Raw genomic sequence first — 24,640 nt, forward strand, 5'->3', positions numbered from 1 at the left:
GCCAGTTGCTTTAACTTTTGGGGGCCACAGTTTCCTCATCCATCAAACAGAGATCAGGAACTCTGGCTCATGCCTGTAATCCTAACTACTTGAAAGGTAGAGATTGGAGGAAATCAGAGTTCAAGGGCAATACAGACAAAAAAGAAGTTTGTGCTACTCCATCTAAACCAATGGCTGGGTGTAGTGGCATGCATTTCCTATAAAGGAAGCACAATGGCTGGGTACAATGGCAATTACTCCTGTCATCACCAGGGACTACTCAAGGAAGCATAAATGAGAGGATGGCAGCTCAAGCCTTCCCCGGCATAGAGATTTTGCCTCAAAAATAAACAAAAAGGGGATTGGAGGCATGACTCAAGTGGTAGAACATCTGCCTAGCAAGTGAGAGGCCCAGAATTAAGTCCTCAGTATCACGGGAAAAAAAAGTGCATTGGGCACCAGTGGCCTATACCTGTAATCATAGCTACTCAGGAGGTAAAATCTGATCACTGTGATTCAAAGCTAGTCTGGGTGGAAAAAATCTGTGAGATGCTCTTCAATGAACCACCAAAAAGCCAAATGTAGAGTTGTAGCTCTAGAAGTAAAGCACTAATGTTGAGGGAAAAAGCTAAGGAACAGCACCAAGGTCTTGAGTTCAAGCCCCAGTATTGGCACCAAAAATGGAAGTATGGCTCAAATGGAACAGTGCCAGCTTTGAGTGAAAATTTCCAAGTGAGAGTGCAAAGCTCTGAGTTCAAGCACCAGCATGTGAAGTATTAGCATACCTGCCAGTAGAAAGTAAAAGGTCACAGACAACTATTATTGTTGTTGTGGTGACGATGATGATGACGACAATGACAACATAGTCATTTAATATTAGGTCTCTACTAGCTGGTGTCAGGTGCTGATCTGGAATAAGCAGTGATGAAGTGGACAGTTTCCCTGGCATCAAGGAGCTCTAGATCTAGTCAGAAACAGCTATAAATATAAGCACAAGCAGAGGCAGATGAATAAAATGCTGGAAGAGTAGAGGAATGAATCTCCCCTACAGAGGGCCTCTCAGGGCTGAGAATGTGGCTTAGCAGTAGAGTGCTTGCCTAGCATGCATGAAGGCCTGGGTTTGTTAATTTTATCTAAGTCATATTATTTGTCACCGTAAAATTATTCAAGCCATTTTCAATAAATGTTATGACTATAAGGTTAATAAGGATGCTTCTATAGCCGGGCACCAGTGCCTCACAACTGTAATCCTAGCTACTCTGGAGGCTGAAATCTGAGAATCATGGTTCAAAGCCAACTCTGGGCAGGAAAGTATATGAGATTCTTATTCCAATTAACTACCAAAAAGCTGGAAGTATGGAAGTGGTGTCCTGTGGCTCAAAGTTGTAGAGTGCTAGCCTTCAGCAAAAAAGGAGCACTCAGGCCCCAAGCTCAAGCCCCACAACCAACAAAACACAAAAAATTAAAAATTAATTCATTAAAAGCTGGAGGTAGAGCTTTGGCTCAAGTGATAGGGCACTATCATTGAGCAATGGGACAATGACCATTCTCTGAATTCAAGATCTAGGACCAGCACAAATAAAAAAGGGTTTAAAACTTCAGTATCAAATTCAAATACTGCATATTTTTTCCTCCTAGGCAGCAATAAAGACATGTTTTAATCCAAAGAAATGAATGATTATTAGTAATAGTAGTAGTAGTAGTTGTGGTAGTAGCAGCAGTAGCCAATCCTGGGGCTTGAACTCTGAGCCTGGGTGCTGTCCCTGCTCTTCTTTTGCTCAAGGCCAGTGCTCTACCACTTGGGCCAAAGCTCTACTTCCACCTCTTAATTGGAGATAAGAGTTTGACATATTTTCCTGCACCCAGCATGAATTATATTTAGCTTCCCAATTAACAAGTTTCTAAGTCTTCTCTACAAATATAATTTTCTTTGTAATCCTAGCCAAGTTCAGTTTTATTAGAGTGACTAGATGTATCAGAAAACAGAGTAGGTAATTTGACAGAACTTCACTTATACTTCAGGTAGTAAAGCAGGGGTTTGTAGGGGAAGTTTATTAGCATCATTTGTGGAGTCTTTTTAGCCTACATTTGGGCCTGTCTCATCTCACTCTTCCTAAGCACTGCTCTGGTCAGGACCTCATCTGTGCTGAATGGAAGCCTTTCTCCATTTTTCTAATTCCCTCTTAATTGAAGGTTGATGGACTGAGTAGCAGTAACCAGTAGCAGCAAGCTAATAGCTTGGCCACAAACTGGTTGGACAAGTCACTTATTTCCAGGCTAGATTTCCCCCCTGATTTTTGAGTTTCCATTCCAAGTTTGCAATTCTGTGAATGCATGTCAGGTCTAAGAAGCTTGCTGAACTATTCATTGCAAGCAATGACTTGTCTTTTCTTGGTTTTCTGACAGCCAATAGAACACAATACTGTCGTATATTGCACTCTAGTTGTTTTTGTTGTTGTTGTTGTTGTTGTCGTCGTCGTCGTAGGTCCTGGAGCTTGAACTCTGGGCTTGGGCGCTGTCCCTGTGCTCTTCAGCTCAAGCGAGCACTCTACCACTTGAGCCACAGTGCCACTTCCAGTTTTCTAGTGGTTTATTGGAGATAAGGGTCTCACAGACTTTCCTGCTAAGGCTGGCTCTGAACTGTGATCCTCAGATCTCAGCCTCTTGAGTAGCTAGGATTACAGGCATGAGCCACCAGCGCCCAGCTCTCTAGTTGTTTTAATATTATTTACCCCTTCTTCCTAACCATATTAATTGAATAGCTTATTTTCAGGAGGTAGGTAGTGTATCTTCTACTTAATTTAATTCTTCTAGAACAACTCAGAGAGTGTTGGAAGGTAATCTGTATGTTTGTTTTTGTTTGCCAGTTCTGGGGCTTGAACTCAGGGCCTTGGGACTGTCCCTGAGAGTGTGTTCAAGGCTAGAGCTTTAACACTTGAGCCACAATACCACTTTTAGGTTTGTTTTGAGTAGTTTGTTGAAGATAAAGAGTCTCAGCCTTTCCTGCTCAGTCTGGCTTTGAACCTCGATCCTCCACTCTCAGCTTCCTGAGTAGCTAGTATTACAGGTGTGAGCCACCAGTGCCAAGCTCAAGTATGTATTTATATCTATTTGCTCAAAGCAATGATGTCATTTCTTTCAAACTTCAATTATATTTTACACCAAATACTGTCCAGTAGCAATTTGTGGGGCAATAAATATGAGCTTTAAATTTTGTAGAGCATATATATTTTTCAAAGTGAAGAAACAAGTGAAATTAGTTTGAAGAATGTATGTTACTCAATATATAAAAATTATAGTACAGGAGCTTACAAGGGGCCTTGGTGAAGTTAGTTCAAGGCCCTTTATGACTGACTTCTTTTGTTCTCCCAAGTTGGGGAGGAAAAGCAGGAGCTAGCTTTGAAAAGGCTGTTTGTTTACAATCAGTATCCAGATCCCTTGCCTTTTGCTTAAAAGGAAAGGAAACCAGCAGGCGGAATTACAATACCCAGCACCTCCCAGGGTCTTTCTGCTCTTTCTCTCTCTCCACTTATGCATTAAGCGAGCAGGCAGCTGTTGAACAAGTATTATCAACAAAGCAATCTTCTAGCCCTTTGATTCAGGCTATTCATATCTTCTGCCCTGAAATAAAATGACTTTCACAATTAAAAATATAAAATAAAATAAAAATTATACTACAGGAAATCAACTTAAGTATTGAGGTATTTTGACATTTTTGTAGTATCATCAACATCTGGTGTGTCGTTTATATTTGTAACATATCTCAATATAAATAGACATATTCAAGTGCTTATTAAGTAGTGAAGTTCTGCATAATTGGGTTACTTTCCAAACATTTTTTTTTCTAGTCGTATAATACTGAGTGCTTAAAAATTAGTCAGAGGGGTGCAAAGATGAACCCAATTGGATCTGATAGTGGGGATAGATTGTACTAGGTGCTATGATGGGGATGCACAGAAGCCTTGACTTGGCTGGCTGAGGGGTAGAGGGTGGAGGGGGAGTCACAGGGATCTTCAGGGTGCCAGTCCAAATGGCATAGTCTTGTGTGGAGTGAGAGAGAGTGAGGTGAAAGGGAACTATGGTAAGGGCAAGGATTGGTGGGAAAGAACGTGGGATTCCAGGAGGTGAGCGACTAAAGGTGGAGGTGGGCACCATTTCCATTTCGTTAGTGTGCTTAGTGGACTGGCGGACCCAGAGAGCGGCGCAGCTGGAGCCCTTGGCTACTCTGAGTCCTCTATTTGGGGGGGATGACTAGCGAGGTAGGTAAGGCGCACATCTGACCGGCCCATAAAGCCAAAGCGCCCTCCCTCGGGCCCTGGATTCAAGGTCGCCACATCTGGAACTCAGAGGATAAGGCAGCTAGCTCTCTAGGTTTGTGCTGTGTTTGTTTTTGACAGACGTCTACGCCCTTTCGCCCGCCTTCAGGGAAAATGAGTCTATGGAAACGGTTGCCAGAGCCAGCCTACTGCAGTTCCCAGAAGTCTGACAGCTTCAGTAACGCGCGCCCGCTAACCAATGAAGCACGACTTCCGGTTGTCGTTCAGGCTCGCGAGAATCACCTTTAATAAGATTGCCTTTAACTCCGGAAATGAATCTGCCTGGTTCCTCCTTTTCAGTATGGCGGCGTCTAGCGATGAGTTACTGCTGCCGCGGCTCCCAGAGCTGTTCGAAACTAGCCAGCGACTTCTGGACGAAGTAGAAGTAGCTACTGAACCCAGCGGCTCCCGGGCAATCCAGGATAAGGTGTTTAAGGGACTGGACCTACTTCACAAGGCTGCCGAAATGTTATCGCAGCTCGATTTGTTCAGGTACGGAGAGGAGAAGGTAAAAACCACTAAGAACGAAGGTGATAGATTATTACTAAGAGTGGAGCCATTGCACCCGAGTGGAAAGCATTTTTAAGATCCTTTGGTTCCTACTTTTCACTGTGATCTTGTGTCCATCTCCCTTGGCTCCCTGGTATGCATTTTGGGTGGGAACGCCCAGCCACTTCCATTGAAAATGGTTGCTCTTGCATTTTCACCTTTTCCCAGCCCTTTACTTCTGAAGCAAGCACAATAGTTTGAGTACTCACCTAGGTTTCATAGGCTCCTTTCTGCTCTTTTCAGCCGAAATGAAGATTTGGAAGAGATTGCCTCTGCCGACCTGAAGTATTTGCTGGTGCCAGCGTTTCAAGGAGCCCTCACCATGAAACAGGTCAACCCCAGCAAGCGCCTAGATCATTTGCAGCAGGCTCGAGAACACTTTATAAACTACTTAACTCAGTGCCATTGCTATCATGTGGCAGAGTTTCAGCTGCCCCAAACCAAGAGCAACTCAGCTGAGAATCACAGTGCTAGTTCCTCCATGGCCTATCCTAACCTCGTTGCTATGGCATCTCAAAGACAGGCTAAAATAGAGAGGTGGGTCTGTGGCTTTAAGGGCTGCAGTGCTATGGGGGTGGGTGCATGTCTTAATATGTGTGTGGGGACATAATGGTGTGCATCACTCTTAGTTCTTACTAAGGTAGATCCTTGTGAAAGAAACCTTGCCCGAGTTTTTTAAAAACCTCTTGCCATTGTTGAGACATATATACCTAACCTTCAGGCTTACTACCTTCACATGGCCAACAGCAGCAAATTTAACAAAGTATCTCTTGATATTTTTCCTTGTCACAGTATAACAGCATTCATATGTAGTAAATATCTCTGAGGGCACAAGCTCTCAGCTGTTTGTCCATTAATCTTCTGTTTATTAAGCTGCTCTATTCAGAGTACTTAAACATCCCAAACTGATCATAGTCCTGGCACACCTTCACCATAGGACCTTGAAAAAACTGCTTACTCTTGGGGCTTCCTGTTTACGTGCATGTGCATGTGTGTGTATTGTTGTTGTTGTTGTTTTGTTTTGTTTTTGGTGCCAGTCCTAGGGCTGGAACTCAGGGCCTAGGCACTGTCCCTGAGTTTTTGTTGCTCAAAGCTAACACTCCTAACACTTGAGCCATAGTTCCACTTCCAAAATTTTTGGGTAGTTCATTGGGCAAGAATCTCATAAAATTTCCTGCCCAGGCTGGCCTCAAACCTCAGATCTCAGGCTCCTGAGTAGCTAGGATTATAGGCATGAGCCACTGGTGCCTGGCTTAGGGTTTTTTGTTGTTGTCTTTTTTTAAAGTCCACTCAGTGTTCAGGAGCTGCTACGTACTAAAGATATAATCTGACTGGGTGCTTGGATAAGCATGGGTAGGTACTTACCATGAAAGAAAATGAGCATAGAAACTATCTCTGTAAAGTGATATCACAGAGAATGCACAAGGTAAATGAGAAGACAGGAAGAGAACCTCACCAAGGGGAGAAATAGAAAGCTCCCTGGAAAAGGCTGTTCCTGTGCTGAGTTGTTTAATGATGAGTAGAAATAATATCCAGAAGAACCAGGGAGGAGATTTACTGATAGTGTTAGTAAAGCCATACAGGCATTAAAAAAAGATTGCTCTGATAGGAATGTGTGGAAAGGGAACCAACCCATAAATGATTAAGTGATGCTGAAGGATGTGAGAAAGGTAAAGGAGCAGCCTTGTTGCTATTAATTTGGGAAGGTGGTTGAATCCCAGTTTCATCATTTAATTACTCTGTGGCAACTTACTTAATTTTCCCACCTGTAAAACTGAGATAATAATAGGTCCTTCCAGGACTGGGATTGTAGCTTAGTGGTAGAGTGCCTGCCTAGCATGCATGAAGCCCTAGGTTTGATTCCTCAGTACCACAGAAAAGGCCAGAAGTGGTGCTGTGGCTGAAGTGGTAGAGCACTTGCTTTCAGCACAGAGAGGCTCAATGATAGTGCCCAGGCCCTGGCTTCAATCCCCAGGACTGGCAATAATAATAATAATAATAATAATAATAATAATAGGTCCTTCCACATATTTTCAGGATTAAAAGATAAAGAATCATAAAGTCTTAGCACAGTACCAACTATAAAAAAGAACAAAAAAAACTTGGTATTTGGAGATTCACATAGAGTGGTAATCAGAAATATGGAAGCAATGTAGTATAGTACAATTTTTTTGGAATCATGAGACTCAGGTTGTCCAATTTTTATTGTATTTATTTATGTGTTTATTTATTTTGGTGAGCACTGGAGTTTGAACTCAAGGCCTGGGTACTTTCCTGTAGCTTTTTTTTTTGGGGGGGGGGGGGGTCCGGTCGTTGTGCCTGAACTCTGGGCCTGGGCGCTGACCCTCAGCTCTTCAGCTCAAGGCTAGTACTCTACCACTTGAGCCACAGCACCACTTCCAGCTTTTTTCTTATGTGGTGCTGAGGAATCGAACCCAGGGCCTCGAGCATACAAGGTAAGTGCTCTACCACTGAGCCACCTTCCCAGCCCTCCCGTAGCTTTTTTACTCAAGGCTGGCACTCTACCACTTGAGACACATCTCCACTTTTCACTTTTTGATGGTTAGTTGAAGATGAGTCTTTTGGACTTTGCTATACAAGCTAGCTTTGATCCTCATATCTCAGCCTCCTAAGTAGCTAGGATTTCAAGCATGAGATACTGGTAAGTAGCATAGCAATTTTTACTGCTTAATAGATGGAGCATCATCTAGCCTCTCTTAGCTTCAGTTTTCTCATCAGCTAACAATATTTACATTGCTGTTTATGAAGCATTTTTTTTTTGTCAGTCATGGGGCATAAACTCTGAGCCTGGGCGCTGTCCCTCAGCTCTTTAGCTCAAGGCTAGCACTCTACCACTTGAGCCACAGCGCCACTTCTGGCTTTTTCTGCTTATGTGATGCTGAGGAATTTAACCCAGGGCCTCATGCATGTGAGGCAAGCACTCTACCACTGAGCCATCTTCCCAGCCCTTACAAAGCATTTTAATTTGTATTTTTTTCCATTTGATCCTCTAACAACTCAGGAAATAGCCCCCCATTATAAAGATAATGAAATTGGATCTTATAAATAGGTAATAAATAAGCAGTCAGGCTAGGACTTTAAACCCAGGTGTATAGTTACTCAGTTCTAATGTTCTTCTCTGTATACCATAGAAAAGAAAAGAATGGTCATTTGAAAGGGTATAAAATGGGTTGAGAGAGTATATTTGTAAGATAGGGAAAGATAACAGTCAAGTGAAAACTTAAGCTGCTAAATAACAGTGTGATTGTTGGGAAAATAAAATGATGAGACAGCTCCTTAAAGATGAGATAAAGGGGGGCTGGGAAAATGGCTCAGTGGTAGAGTGCTTGCCTTGCATGCATGAGGCCCTGGGTTCGATTCCTCAGCACCACATAAGCAAAAAGAAAAAAAAGCCGGAAGTGGCGCTGTGGCTCAAGTGGTAGAGCGCTAGCCTTGAGCTGAAGAGCTGAGGGACAGCGCCCAGGCCCAGAGTTCAGGCCCCACAACCGGACCCCCCAAAAACAATTTTTTTTTAAGTTGAAATAAAGGACGAAGGTGAAAGTACAGAGATTTTAAGATGAATGAAGAGGGAAATCAAATGTCACCTACCAACTGGCCAACTGACAATCCTTATGTTGACATGGAGTCTCCACACAAATGACCATAAAGAGTCAAATTACATAGATATTGATAGTTGACCCATTTGAAACAAAGTTGTAATTTCCAATTCTCTGTAGCTGCTTAGAAATCAAAGAGGGAAGCCAGGCACTGGTGGCTCAGGCCTGTAATCCTAGCTACTCAGGAGGCTGAGATCTAAGGATCACGGTTCAAAGCCAGCCCAGGCAGGAAAGTCCATGAGACTCTTTTCTCCAATGCCCAGGCTGAGTTCAAGCCCCATGACCAAAAAAAAGAAAGAAAGAAAAAAGGGAAATGCTCAAAAAGGTTACCGGATATAAGATTCTAGAATATTAGGAGCTGTTTCCATGTTAAGTTCTGCCATGGGGAATTTAGAACAGTGACATCACTTAGGATCTTGGGGCCATAAGATTCTGCCACTGTGTCTAGGTAGTTATGGGAGCTCACACCTGATTTCACCAAGGCATATTTTATGTTTGTTGCTTATAGGGGTTCCTTATAAGTTCTCATTTGAATACAAGGTTCTTTTCCAAGACAACAGGGTATAAAAAACACTGGCCTGAATGAACAGGTATTGAGGAACCAAGAAGTCTAAAAGATGAAAAAGAGCAAAGTCGTAGAAGGGAGTAGAAGAGAAGGAATGGAGGAAACAGTATGTGGAAAAGTGCACAGGAACATGGAGGGAAGTGGAAGTATGGTTAAAGCATCAAGTGAAAAAGCAAAGCAAGAGTGTGAGGCCCTGAGTTCAAACCCCAGTACCAATACACACACACACACACACACAATGGAGAAAGAAGCCAACAAACACACACACACACACACACACACACACACACACACACACACACAAAATGGAGAAAGAAGCCACAGAAACTTGTTCAGAAGATCACTAAACTGATGTAGAATTTATACTGGATTGTGTACATCCCATAGCCCTTGTGATTTCCTTTTGTTTTGGTACTCCAGGAAAGAAGGTAGTAGTAAAAGTGGACTGGTTAAACATGCTCAAGTAATATACTTAGTAGTATTCATGAACTTGGAATTAACCTTTATATCATGTTACTCAGAAAACTACTTCTGATGATGGCATAACATAACAGAAAGTACCTATTTGATGAGTAAAAGAAGAGTCTAAAAGTTTTTCTTCAATGGTAGTGTCTCCAGAGCAGTACTTCTGGATTCAGATACATAGGTCACAGACCTGTTTGATAATTTGATAAAAAAAAAAAAAAAAAATCTCTCCCGAGTGAAATTAAGGAAGCAGGGAGGGAAAGGAGAGTGGGGGACGGGGAAGGGAGAGAAAAAAAAGCACAAAGAGTAAAGGAAAAAAATCGTACAGAATTCTGTATAAAATTTCCAGGAGTACAGGAATCACCCCCCTTGTCCTGAACTCCATGGACTTGAGACTTAAGACCTTATTGAGGTGAGCACCTGTAGAGGAGTTTCTGATACTTGGGTCTTGATAAGGGGTTCCAGACATATTTTAACATGCTTGCTTTGGAAATCTTTTCATTTTTCCTTGACTCCTCTCTGGCTCAAGCCCTCACATTCAATACATTTGCAAAACCATCCTGTTGTATATTTTAAATACATCTACATCTTACCCCTCTATTACTACTTCTATCTTCCTACTTCAAGTTACTGTGTCTCACCTGGATTATGGCATATTCCCCTTGCTTGTTTTCCCTACTTTCCATTCTTCTCTTGAAGCTCTATTCCATGCAATATTCAGAGTGGCCCATATTTTTAGCTCTTTTTATGTCACATATTTTGTTCAAAAGACTCCAGTGGCTTTCCCATCTCTCAGATTCCACGGTGTTTAGTGTTTTGCGTCATAACCTACATGATCCGCCCATAAGGCCCTGACTCACTCTCCACCTCATTACCTATCAGTCTTCTTCACTCCATTTCAAGCCACAATGGCCTTCTGGTTATTTCTCCAAAATGTTAGGCTAGACACTTCCTCCCTGGGGCTTTTTTATGTGTTTTCCCTCTGAGACAACCCTTCTAAATGTCACTATGGCTTGCTTCATTATTTTCTTGAAGCTTTGCTCTGATGGCACCTCTTCAGAGAGCTGTTTCCTGCTGAGCTTGTATATACAAGTATTCCTACTTCCCCACCATCATTCTGTACACTTGACCTTGCTTTAGAACACTTGGCAATCACACACACACACACACACACACACACACACACACACACACACACACACACACACACACACACACACACACACACACACACACACACACACACACACACACACACACACACAATCTTTTTCCACTCATGGCTGGCCCTCTACCACTAGGGTGAAAGCTACATGAAAGCAAGGACTTGTTTTTATAAATTGTCTCCAGCAGTAAAAGAGCCCTCACATAATTGGTACTTCAGAGGTACTTGTTGGAATAATGATAGATGGCCTATTTAGAATGCATTTGGGGAAAAAAGGCAGTTCAGGTGGTTAGGATCCTTAAAATGAGACAAAGATGTGTTAGGGTGCTAGGAATGTTTATCCCAGAAGAAAAGATGATCATTATTTAGGAAGTCCCCATCAGTGTCAGGCAAATGAATCCTAAGATTCTTTGAAGACATTTCATATGAAAGCCTTATGGGAATTACTATGTGATACTGAGTCCCCATTCTACTGAGGGTTGTTTTAATCAAGTCTTGATAGGATACTCTAATCTTGAAACATAGGGCAGGATTTGCTGAGATCAGGTACATCTCCCTTTCTCTAGCTTCATAGTGATTTTTAGCCCCTGCTAGGCCCTTCCTTTCCTTGTCCCAGGAAACTGCCTGGTGGCAAGATCTGGGTTATACAATGTTTCCTGCCAAGGTAGAAATCATTATACTCACTACCTGGATATTTACAAAGATAGAAATCTTACTTTGAGTCAGCTACTTTGTAGCTACTCAGGAGGCTGAGATCTTGATTGTGGTTTTTAAAGCCAGCCCAGTCAGAAAAGTCCATGAGACTTTTATTTCCAATAAACTACCCCCAAAGGGCTGGAAGTGGAGCACTGGCTTAAGTAGTAAAGTGCTAGCCTTGTGCAAAAGAAGCTCAGGGACAGCCCAGGCCCAAGACCAACACACACACACACACACACACACACACACACACACACACACACACACACACACACACACACACACACACACACACACACACACACACACACACACACACACACACACACACACACACACACACACACACACACACACACACACACACACACACACACACACACACACACACACACACACACACACACACACGGCTTTTTGCTCATTATTTTTTAAGCTCATGGGTAATGCTTTTCTGTGGAACAGATACAAGCAAAAGAAGGAGATGGAGCAGAGGTTGTCTGCACTGAAATCTGCTGTGGAAAGTGGACAAGCAGATGATGAGCGTGTTCGAGAGTATTACCTCCTTCACCTTAGGAGGTGGATTGGTATCAGCCTAGAAGAGATGGAGAGCATTGACCAGGAAATAAGGATCCTCAAAGAAAAAGACTCTTCTCCAAGAGAGGTAAGCCTGGCCACTTCCCACATAGTTTGGGAAACTGCTGTCAGATTTGAATATCTTTTAAAAATCTGTATGTCTCCATAAAGTCAATGTTGTTCTTACAATGAATGGAGAAAGGCTGATGGCTCACTAGGATAACTTTCTGTTTAGTTTATAACAAGTGTTCCCCAGGGCTTGCTTTAAAAAAAAGCTGTACTGTACCAGTACTGAAGGTTAAACTCAGCGCCTGGGTACTGTCCTTCATCTTTTTTGCTTAAAGCTAGCACCCTACCATTTGAAGCACACTTCTACTTTTGGCTTTTTGATGGTTAATTGGAAATAAGAATCTCACAGACTTTCCTACCCTGGGTTGGCTTTGGACCATGATCTTCATATCTCAGCCTCTTTAAGAAGCTGGAATTAGAGGTATGAGCCACCAGCACAGAGCTTTCTAACCTATAACACATTTCTAATTACTTATAACTTTGTGACATGTTCTGGAACACAGTGACTTCCCTGAAATTAACATTGATTTTTGCTCTAGGAAGTCACACCTTCTGACGGGAGACAGGAGACCTTTAAAATCTACTATAATACAGGGGAAGAAGAGTAGGATGGGACTAGGTAAGAAAAATAGAACTAGAGAAGAGAGAAAAGAGTAAAAATAGGAAAGTGAAACAAAAGGCTAGGGAATGTTTTTAGGTTGGGAGAGGAATTAGAACTTTGCCTTCCACAATGATGCAGTCTTTACTTCTGTACATCACTCAAGGAAGAGACACCACAACAGGGTTTCATCTTTATGCACAGAATGCCTAGAATGTTGGAAAAGAAAGTTTGATGGAACAGCCTTGGCTGCTGTTGAAGATCACAGCATCATTTCTGAGCTACTGCAGAACAGTAGGCTCTGCTGCTACTTGCTCTTTGGTATTGACTCCAACATAAATTCATTGAAACTTATCAGCTGGTCACAAACATTATTTTAAATACCCAGAGGAACTTCTTTTCAATTTGATTCGTGCAAATTATCCCAGGAGCTCTTGTCTAAGGATAACATCAGCATCGTTCTTCGCATTATAGAATCAATGAATAAATAGTTTGGTATTGGAAGACCATAAAGAGAGCCCCTTAAACATATTTAGATAAGTAGGTTTCTATCATTGTGAGGCTGGACCCTTCTGGATTCTGCCCTGTCCCCCATTTGTTTGGTAGGAAGTTTTTAAAAAATGATCTCTCAACAAATACAGCCCTGGTACTCAGTAGACACTTATAGCCGGGATGGGATGGAAAAACTGAGAGAGAGCCAAGGAAGGGATGACATTGTCCAAAAAAGAAATGTACCCATTACGTGACTTATATAACTGCAACACTTCTGTACATCACCTTTATAATAATTTTTTTAAAACTTTAAAAAATGATCTCACTATAGTAGTAAGATACACTCTGGAAATGATAGAGCTAAAAACCAAGGAAAATCTTTTTCTTTAAGCACTTTGTTTCAGCATGCCCCTAAAATGGTATGGTTCCTTGAAATATTTTCATGACTCTATACAAAACAATTATCTTAGCCAGGCACTGGTGGCTTGCACCTGTAATCCTAGCTACTCAGTAGGCTAAGATCTGAAGATCATGGTTCAAAGCCAGCCCAGGCAGGAAGGTCTATGAGACTTCTCCAGTTAGCCACCAGAAAACTGGAAGTGGCACTGTGGCTCACAGTAGTAGATTGCTAGCTTTGAGCATGAGAAGCTCAGGGACAGTGCCCAGGCCCTAAATATGAGGTCCTTGACTGACTCAAGCAAACAAAACAAAAACAAAAATTATCTTGTTCTTCCCCTTTTATGTAGGAACAACCATTTCTTTTTTCCTTAAAAAAAATTTTTTTAGGTCAGTCATGGGGCCTGAACTCTGGGCCTGGGCGCTGTCCCTCAGCTCTTCAGCTCAAGGCTAGCGCTCTACCACTTGAGCCACAGCGCCACTTCAGGCTTTTTTCTTTTTGCTTATGTGGTGCTGAGGAATGGAACCCAGGGCTTCATGCATGCAAGGCAAGCGCTCTACCACTGAGCCGCCTTCCCAGCCCAAGAATATTTTTTATTATTATAAAGGTGATGTACAGGGCTGGGAAAGCGGCTCAGTGGTAGAGCGCTTGCCTTGCATGCTCGAGGCCCTGGGTTCGATTCCTCAGCACCACATAAGCAAAAAGAAAAAAGCCGGAAGTGGCGCTGTGGCTCAAGTGGTAGAGCGCTAGCCTTGAGCTGAAGAGCTGAGGGACAGCGCCCAGGCCCAGAGTTCAGGCCCCATGACCGGACACCCCCCCCCCAAAAAAAAAAAAAGTGATGTACATTCACATAAGTCAGGTAAAGAGTATGTTTCTTTTTGGGCAATGTCACCCCTTTCTTCAATCTTTCCCAGGTTTTCCTCTCATCCCTACCCACAAGTTGTATTGTTCATTTTCAACATAGTGTCTAGTGAGTACCATTGTTGCAGTTGAAAAACAACCATTTCTAACATCTTTCCTCCAGGACTTCTTGACAATAGCATAATTACATTGGAAAAGGTCCTAGAGGAATCTTAATAATTTCACTTTACTGAAGGCCAGGCTGAAGAAAAGAGTTTCAGATTCAGTTCAGAAAATTGATGGGTTATGGAAGTAGGCTTTAGAATCTTCTTCAAAGGGGCTGTTTTATTTTAGTTTTTAAATTTTATTATAAAGTAATGTACAGAGAAGTTACACTTGCATAAGTAAGGTAGTGAGTAGATTTCTTTTTGAACAGTGTTACTCCTCTCCCTCATTTTCTCCACTTCCCGCCACCTCCACTCCCATCTCCCGTAAGTTGTAAAGTTCAGTGTCAACATGGTGTCTAGTGAGTATCACTGTTGCATTGGTTCATCCTTTGTCCCACCATTTCTGTGATTCCCTTACCCTTCCCCAAATCAGATACACTTACATATAAGACAATGAAACAAATCAAAAAAGTATCAACAGGGAATAAACCAAAGAACCAAAAAAAAAAAAAAAAACAACTGAAAGCAGTACACTAAAAAAATCCTCGTTTCCATTTCTTAGAATTCATTTCGATAAACATTTTATATGGTCATATCAAGAAGGCTTCTGAGTCCAAATAAACCACAAGGAAAGCTGACCACCATAACAAAGGGGCTATTATAAAGCAAGTAATGATTTTCTTGTGGGAAGGAGAAGCTGGGGGAAAGCAAAGGAAGGGGTGATATTGTCCAAAAAAAGAAATATTAAAAAATATTTTTCCTTGAGGTAAGAAGATTCCTGGGGGAACTTTCTTTTTAGCAAGGTACTCAAGACAGTTCAAGAGAATTGTATATTAAAGACTGGTACATAGAAAAGGAATAAAGTTTGAATCCCCCAAATTTTCTGGCACCAGAAGATGTCAGATCTTGCATTTAGGGAGGGTAAAATGGCAAGTTCACCTCTGAATTTAATTTTCTTCTTAGGTGTCAACTTCTCACTCATCTCTTCAGGCAAAACCTCCAATGAAACCCTTCATCCTCACTCGGAACAAGGCCCAAGCCACGTAGGTATACTAGGAATTACTAACTGGAAGGTAATTGCTTGTGCAGCCTCTGTTTGTATGGTTCTGTTACACTGTATGATGAACACACCGAATGGGCATTTTTAAAAGCCAGCGCTTCACCTATGAAGGCTGTTCTTTCATAAAAGAAATAACAGCTTTCCTGCTACTTTATCCATGTTTGCCCCAGATATTCCTTATACTTTGTTTTAAATTTTTATTGTTTGCCAATCCTGGGGCTTGAACTGAGGACCTGGGCACTGACCCTGAGCTTCTTTTTGCTCAAGGCTAGCACTCTACCACTTGAGCCACAGTGAAACTTCCAGTTTTTTTTTGTTTATGTGGTACTGAGGAATGGAACCCAGGGCTTCGTGCATGCCAGGTTTGCACTCTGCCACTAAACCACATTCCCAGCCCCAGATATTCCTTTTACATAGTTTGAAAAATATAAGGAAACAAGCCAGGTGCTGTTAGCTCACACCTGTAATCATAGCTTTACAGGAGGCTAAAATCTGAGGATCATGGTTCAAAGCCAGCCTGGGCAGAAAAATCCATAGGCTCTTATCTCCAATTAACCACCAAAAAGTCGGAGGTGGGGCTGTGTCTTAAGTGATAGAGGGCTAGCCTTAAGCAAAAATGCTAAGGGACAGTGCCTAGGCCCTGAGTTCAAACCTCAGGACAGGCACATGGGAGCAAGCACGCGCACACCCACACACATACACACATACACACTCACACTCACAAAAACAAAACAAAACAGAATCTGATGTAAAATTGTAGGCTTTACAATTTTTTCGATTTTTCCCACTCTTCCCACCTTTGTTTATAATTTAATTTTGAGTTCTTACAGCTATTTCATTGCGTTACAGATGTCCCCTCTGTAGTTTTGTTTTGGGGTTTTTTGTTGTTGTTGGTGGTCATGGAGCTTGAACTTTGGGCCCAGGCACTGTCCCTGAATGCTTCAGCTCACAGTGAGCACTCTACCACTTGAGCCACAGTGCCACTTCCAGTTTTCTGGTGTTTAATTGGAGATTGGAGTCCCACAAACTTTTCTGCCCAGGCTGGCTTTGAACCATGATCCTTAGATCTCAACCTCCTGAGTAGCTAGTATTACAGGCATGAGCACCAACACCCAGCTTTCTCTGTACTTTTAAGAAGCACTAACTATAAATTCCCATTTCACATGGCTTCATTGCTCCCTGGGGCACTGGTGTTAGGAACTGCTTATTAGATGATGACCCTAGGCAATTTATCTTCTATTGAAAGCTCTTGACTAGGGCTGGGAAGGTGGCTCAGTGGTAGAGCGCTTGCCTTGCATGCCTGAGGCCCTGGGTTCAATTCCTCAGCACCACATAAGCAAAAAGAAAAAAGCCAGAAGTGGCCCTGTGGCTCAGGTGGTAGAGCGCTAGTCTTGAGCTGAAGAGCTGAGGGACAGTCCCCAGGCCCAGAGTGAGGCCCCATGACTGGACCCAAAAAAAAAACAAAAACAAAAACAAAAAAAGAAAGCTCTTGACTATAATACTTCTCCCTATATATCCTTGTATATGTTTGGGGTGTGTGTGTGTGTGTGTGTGTGTGTGTGTGTGTGTGTGTGTGTGTGTGTGTGTGTGTGTGTGTGTGTGTGTGTGTGTGTGTGTGTGTGTGTGTGTGTGTGTGTGTGTGTGTGTGTGTGTGTGTGTGTGTGTGTGTGTGTGTGGTGTTTGGTGTGTGTGTGTGTGTGTGTGTGTGTGTGTGTGTGTGTGTGTGTTCTGTTATGGGGCTTGAACTCTGGCCTGGGCGCTGTCCCTGCACTCTTCAGCTCAAGGCAAGCACTCTACCACTTGAGCCACGGGGCCACTTCCAGTTTTCTGGTGGTTTATTGGAAATAAGAGTCTTACAGACTTTCCTGCCTGGGTTGGCTTTGACCGTAATCCTCAGATCTCAGCCTCCTGAATAGCTAGGATTACAGGCATGAGCCACCAGCACCCCGCCTGTATATGCTCTTTTATGCATCTTTTCCAGAGTTTGTATAATCCCATAGAAGATAGCTGGGTAGAGGATGAGACTAATGCAGACATACCTCAGTATTAAAGTGTAGAGATTTATTTTGGGGCTGGTCCTGGGGTGAACTCAGGATCTGGATGGTGTCACTGAGCTTTCTTGCTCATTGCTAGCACTCTGCCACTTGAGGTACAGCTTCTTTCTGGCTTTTTGGTAATTAATAGGAGATCAAAGCCTCATGGACTTTTTTGCCTACTCTGGCTTCAAACCACAGTCCTCAGATCTCAGCCTTCTGAGTAGCTAGGATTACAGGCATGAGCAACTAGCACCAGGCTTCAAAGTGAAGTTAAAAAAAAAAAAAGTTATCTTTAGCTGGGCACCGGTGGCTCACACCTGTAATCCTAGCTACTCAGGAGGCTGAGATCTAAGGATCATGGTTCAAAGCTAGCCCAGGCAGGAAAGTCTGTGAGACTCTTATCTCCAATTAACCACTAGAAAACTGGAATTGATGCTATGCCTCAAGTGGTAGAGTGCTCACCTTGAGCTTAAGAGTGCAGGGACAGTGCCCAGGCCCAGAGTTCAAGCCCCATGACCAACAAAAAATAAAAAGGTCATCTTTAAGTAATGGTAAGGTGAAGAGGCTTTTTTTTGCCGGTCCTGGGGCCCGAACTCAGGGCTTGGGCACTGTCTCTGAGCTTCTTTTGCTCAAGCCTAGCACTTGAGCCACATGCCACTTCTGCTTTTTTCTGAGTTGTTTAATAGAGATAAGAGTCATGGATTTTCCTATCCAGGCTGATTTTGAACCAAGATCTTCAGATCTCAGCCTCCTGCATAGCTAGGATTACAGGCCTGAGCTACCAGCACCCAGCTTGAAGAGGCTTTTTTGTTTGTTTTGTTTGGATCATGAGGTTTGAACTCAGGGCCTGGGCTCTGTCTCTTTTTCACTCAAGGCTTGCACTCTACCACTTTGGCCCACAACACCACTTCTAGTTTTCTGGTGGTTAATTGGAGATAAGGGTCTGGTGGATTTTGCTACCCAGGCTGCCTTCAAACTACAATCCTCAGATCTAACTCCCCCTCCCCCGCCTGCAGTATAACTAGGTTTACAAACATGAGCCATTGGTGTGCCACTGGTACCCACTTGAAGACGCTTTTCTAATGGTGCTATTTTCATTTTCTAAATGCAGTGTGATTTTTTTTTTTTCAGAGTATTTGGATCTGGTTATCCAAGCCTGGCAACTATGACTGTGAGTGACTGGTATGAGCAACATCAGAAATTCAAAGCATTACCAGATCAAGGAATTGCCAAGCCAACATCAGGTATGAAGGGGTGGGAGAAAAATATACTAATGGTTCCTTATTCTCTCACAGATTCTTACCAGATATTGTTGCTCTTAAGGAGCAGAAGTCATCTTTACACACAAGCATGGTAGGTTCTTTCTCTCTGGTAGTATAGAAATAAACCTAGGAACAGCAAGCACAGTTATAGTGAAGTAGCAAAGAGTTTATTTAAGAAAGAGGATATAAAGCCCACTCAGAAGAATGAGCAGCAGGACCCAGAGACTGGTTGTCTGCTTATTGTCAATGACTGGCTGTTTTGTATTGTTCCTACCCCCTTTTACTCTTCCTTTAGACAGTTCAGATTGTGATAGGTTTGTTTGAAACAGGCAAGACTCTTTTCTGAGTGGTAGCCATGGGAAGATGGCTTTCAAGAGGGCTGCCTGAGTTACAGCAAGACTTTCCCATGGGTAGTGGCCCCAGTTGGTGGAGGGGCGAGCTGGCCTGAACTAATTAGCTGTTGTTTTCCTTTGATCTGAGCAAAGATTCAGAATCATAGAAAGATTCTAGATTTAAAAATTCTAGGCAGAGGGACTGGGAAGGTAGCTCAGTGGTAGAGCGTTTGCCTTGCATGCATGAGGCCCTGTGTTTGATTCCTCAGCACCACATAAGCAGAAAAAAAAAAAAGCCGAAAGTGGCACTGTGGCTCAAGTGGTAGCACGCTAGCCCTGAGCTGAAGAGCTGAGGGATAGTGCCCAGACCCAGAGTTCAGGCCCACGACCAGACCCAAAAAACAAAAAAAATTCTAGGCAGAGCTGGGTGCTGGTGGCTCATGCCTATAATCCTAGCTACTCAGGAGGCTGAGATCTGAGGATCACAGTTCAAAGCCAGCCTGGGCAGAAAAGTCCATGAGACTCTTATTTCCAATAAACCACTAGAAAACCGGAAGTGGTGCTGTGGCTCAAGTGTTAAAGTGCTCGCCTTGAGCTGAAGAGCTGAGGGAGAGCGCCCAGGTCCAGAATTCAAGCCCCATGAATGACAAAAAAAAAATCTAGTATTTTTAATGGCAAATGATCCCAGGGGATGTACCTACATTTTATGTATTTGTTTATTCATTTTTTTATTTTGTGTATACGTGACTGTGTATATACATGTACATACCTGTTCTGGGTCTTGAACTGAGGGCCTAAGCATCTACCTGGGCTTTTTTGCTCAAGACTGGCACTATACTACTTAAGCTACAGCTCCATTTCTGGCTTTTTGGTGATTAATTGGAGCTAACAGTCTCATAGAACTTCCTGCCAAGGCTGGTTGAGTACAGTCTTCAGATCTCAACTGCTTGATTAGGCATGAGCCATTGGTGCTCAGCTGCATAGTGTAACAGCTACAGACTTAAAGTATTTCTAAAAAATACTGCCCAAAGTACTAGGAAACCAAAACAGGCATAAAATGGATGGCAAGTCATAATTCAAAGGAAAAAATGGTACTTAGAATTCTTTTTTTGCAGCGGGGGGTGGGTGGGCAGAGGATTGGTCATGGGGCTTGAACTCTGGGCCTGGGTGCTATCCCTGAGCTCTTCAGCTCAAGGCTAGTGCTCTACCACTTTGGTGGTTAATTGAAGATAACAATCACTGAGCTATACAATTTAAGGGGATTAATTTTATATATGTGAAATAAATCTCAAAATTATCTCAAAATTGTAAGAAAATCATCAAGATTATTTTAAGGGTAAAAGAGAACAAAAAATGTTTAAGATACCCCTCCAAAATATCTGAAATGTAGTATTATTTATAGTTTTTTCCCCCCAGAACTGAGGACCAAATTCAGGGCCTTGTATTTGCCAGGCAAGTGTTCTTGCACTGAGCTAAATCCCCAACCCCATATTTTTTTTAACTGAAAGTCTTTTAAATTACATCTGTCCTCTTCCATGCTAAAAGCTCTAATTTTTGGACTGGGAATATGGCTTAGTGTAGAGTGCTTGCCTAGCATGCATGAAGCCCTGGGTTTGAATCCTCAGTACCACATAAACAAAAAGCCAGAAGTAGTGCTGTGGCTCAAGTGGTAGAATTCTAGCCTTGAGCAAAAGTAGCTCAAGACAATGCTCAGGACCTGAGTTCAAGCTCCAGGACTGGCAAAAAAAGCTCTAACTTTCAAAGATAGAGAGTAGAATTAGACTATCTGACATATACACATTTACATGATCTTATTTCAGAGTTTTGGAGTAATTACACTAACACTGCCACCAATATAATGACCGAGAATAGTCAACTGTTTTGCATATGCTTTCCCCATTTCTTTTATTTTCACAAAGTTGTACTATATCTACATTTTCTGAGGCTATAGGCATTTGAGCTCTCATTTTGTCCAATTTTACAAATAAGTATTTCAGGTAATCATCATAGCATTCTCCATCTCTGTCTCTCACCACTATGCTCAGGAAGGGATTGTGGGAACAATCTTCCCTGAGTTCCTTCAAGTGCATAAATATATGCATATATTATACTTAAAAGTCCATTTCCATCCGATAAATGTCCTTGGTTCATGTTTTCTTCTTTGAATATCTTAAATACTCTCTTTTATCTTGGCATGAAGTCTGGGTATTGAAAAGTTTGAAGGCAATCTAAGTTTGTTTATAAGAAATCACCTATGTTTGCTAGGATGTCCATGCCCTTAGTCATTCTGGATGGACATTCTCAGGTATATAGTACATTTTTTTTGGTTTCCATTTCCTAGCGTTCATTTTGATAAATATTTTATATTATCAGAAGCACGTTCTGATAATACAATTCCTCCCCTAAGAGTATCCTCCTATAGTATACTTTTACATAATGAGTCTTTTGTACTTTTTAATTCTAGGAAAGTTTGTGTTGTATTAGTCATTAGCATCTTTGTTTCTTTGGTTTTTATTTATTTGTTAATTTTTGCCAGTCTTGGGGTTTGGACTCAAGGCCTAAGCACTATCCCTAAGCTGCTTTTGCTCAAGGCTAGAACTCTACCACTTTAGCCACAGTATCACTTTCGGCTTTTTCTGTTTATGTGATACTGGGGAATCAAACCCAGGGCTTCATAGATGCTAGGCAAGCACTAAACAACATTCCCAGCTCTTATTTTTATTTTTGAATAGGGTCAATTAGTTGTACCAGGGAATTTTATTTTAACATGTCTATTTATGAGTGCAATGTTAACTCTTTGTGTGTTATCTTTTTTTAATCTAGTCCCAGGACCTCTTGTTCTTGTTTAGCTTTTTTTACTGTAAGTAAGATAGAAGGAGATAAGAATGGGTAGACACAGAAAATGTCTTCTTAAGAGGAAAAAAGCAGTTGATAAACTAAATAAAAAAAGCTAAGCAAGATTTGATTACAGTGACATATATTACAAAGGGTAAAAGACCTGGTATGTGGATAATGAAGAAGTATAGTGTAGTATTCATGCCTTTGATCCCTGAGACAGGAAGATCTGAGTTTGAGTCCAGTCTGGGCTATGTAGAAAGACCCTGTTTTAAAAAAATAAAACTGGGGCTGGGAAGGTGGCTCAGTGGTAGAGGGTTTGCCTTGCATGCTCGAGGCCCTGGGTTCGATTCCTCAGCACCACATAAGCAAAAAGAAAAAAGCTGGAAGTGGCGCTGTGGCTCAAGTGGTAGAGCGCTAGCCTTGAGCTGAAGAGCTGAGGGACAGCGGCCCAGGCCCAGAGTTCAGGCCCCATGACCGGACCCAAAAAATAAAAAAATAAAAAAACAAAACTATGCACTGGTGGCTCGTACCTTTAATCCTAGCTTCTCAGGAGGCTGAGATCTGAAAATTGTGGTTAGAAGCTAGCCCAGACAGGAAAGTCTGTGAGACTCATATCTCCAGTTAACTACCAAAAAGCTAGAGTTAGAGCTGTAGTTCAAGTGGTAGAGTGCTAGCTTTGAGGGAGAAAAAAGCTCAGGGACAGTACCCAGGCCCTGAGTCAAACCCAAGGACCTGCAAAAAAAAGTAAATGTACACACCTTTACCATAGTCATTGGAAAGACTTACGAAAAATCACTAGCCTAGTAACAATGAGTCTATCTTGTAACCTAGATTCTGGTATTCCCCCTTAAAAGAAATCAGAATATCTTAGTTCATTCAAAGTCTGGGATAGGAAATGTATGCGCTGAACATAGAGTATCTTTTTTTTTTTTTTTTGCCAGTCCTGGGGCTTGAACTCAGGACCTGGGCACTGTCCCTGAGCTTCTTCTGCTCAAGGCTAGCACTCTACCACTTGAGTCACAGTACCACTACCAGCTTTTCCTGTTTATATATTACTGAGGAATCAAACCCAGGGCTTCATGCATACTCGGCAAGCATTCTACCACTAAATCATATCCCCAGCCTACTTAGAGTATCTTGTCATAAAAGATAGGTAAGAAGCTTTGACTAAGCTCAGATCAAAAGGAGTCAGTAGAGAATTTGATGTTTCCACTGGCCAATTTGGCTTGAAAACAGATAATTGGGCTGAGTGCAGTAGTTTATACCTATAACCTAAGCTACTCAGGAGTCAGAGATGGGAAGGATTCCAATTTGATGCCAACCCTTGCCGAAAAAAGATAACAAGGCCCCATCTCAACAACAAAAAAAGCTGAGCGTGATGGTTTGTACCAGCTTCAAGAGAAGTATAAGTAGAAATACCGTAGTCTCGGACAACCCTGGGCAAAAATACAAGACCCTATCTCAAATATAAACAAAGCAAAAGGGGCTAAGGATATGTTCAAGTTGTAGAGCACCTGCCTAGCAAATGTGAAACCCTGAGTTCAAACCCCCATACCATCAAACAAAGCAAAGAATAATTGGGAGTTAGTTCAGTGTTAGATGCTTGCTTAGCCTGTATGAAGCTCTGGGTTTGTCCCTGAGTACCAAAGGAAACAAACAGAAAATAGGAGTTGTATGTATAAGTCAGAGGTAGAGATACTTGGCTTAGCATGCATGAAGCCCTGGATTAAGTTCCTAGCACCACATACACACAATATGATTGACAGTAGCAGTGAGTTAATTCTAACACCCAAATCTTGATTTCTAAAAGTTTGAATTTTTCTTATTTTTTTTAGTTGACACAAGATTATAAATATTTCAGGGGAAGCACCTTTCTCCACAAACATCATCTCTTTGTGTTGAATTCACTTAAAATATTTAATCTTTTTTTTTTTTTTTAGATTAGGTCTCACTATATAAGGCATGCTATTCTTGAACTCATGATCTTCCTGCCACAACCTCTTGAGTGCTAGGATTACAAGAATACTTCACCACACCTGGCTCAAGTGTGCGTGTGGGTGCATACGTGCCTGTGTGTGTCTGTGTGTCTGTGATCCTAGGCAGGGCTTTGTGCCTGTGCATATTAGGCAGTCATTCTATCATTTGAGCTACTCCCCACCCCACCCCCCAGCCCCAAAATGGTGTGTGTGTGTGTGTGTGTGTGTGTGTGTGTGTGTGTGTGTGTGTGTGTGTGTGTGTGTGTGTGTGTGTGTGTGTGTGTGTGTGTGTGTGTGTATAGTGCGTGAAGCGTGTGATCAATAGCTGGTTCAATAGCTGGTTCTTGAACTGTGTGTGTGTGTGTGTGTGTGTGTGTGTGTGTGTGTGTGTGTGTGTGTGTGTGTGTGTGTGTGTGTGTGTGTGTGTGTGTGTGTAGTGAGTGATCAATAGCTGGTTCTTGAACTCAGGGCTCAGGGCCCAAGCATTGTCTCTGTCGGTCCCTTATCTTTAGGTCCCTTATCTATCGTCTCAAATCTGATACTCTAGTACTTGAACCACAGCTCTACTTCTGCCTTTTTGATTGAGTTTTAGAGACTTTCCTGCCCAGGCTGGCTTCAAATTGAGATCCCTAGTTCTTAGCCTCC

General features: G+C 42.2%; 1 protein-coding gene across 1 annotated transcript in view; it reads left to right on the top strand.

The window, feature by feature from the left end:
* The first annotated feature begins 4,572 nt into the window (after window positions 1–4,572).
* Window positions 4,573–24,640, top strand: part of Igbp1 (immunoglobulin binding protein 1) — a 35,783-nt gene continuing 15,715 nt past the window's right edge. The window contains exons 1-5 of the mRNA XM_070040256.1: window positions 4,573–4,787; window positions 5,088–5,381; window positions 11,818–12,016; window positions 15,455–15,534; window positions 18,719–18,831. Coding sequence (XP_069896357.1) covers window positions 4,597–4,787; window positions 5,088–5,381; window positions 11,818–12,016; window positions 15,455–15,534; window positions 18,719–18,831 — 877 coding nt within the window. The 5' untranslated portion in view covers window positions 4,573–4,596. The remainder of the gene's footprint in view (window positions 4,788–5,087; window positions 5,382–11,817; window positions 12,017–15,454; window positions 15,535–18,718; window positions 18,832–24,640) is intronic.

This window comes from Dipodomys merriami, unplaced genomic scaffold, assembly GCF_024711535.1.
Source record: "Dipodomys merriami isolate MVZ:Mamm:240054 unplaced genomic scaffold, mDipMer1.0.p SCAF_3, whole genome shotgun sequence".
Taxonomy (NCBI): Eukaryota; Metazoa; Chordata; class Mammalia; order Rodentia; family Heteromyidae; genus Dipodomys; species Dipodomys merriami.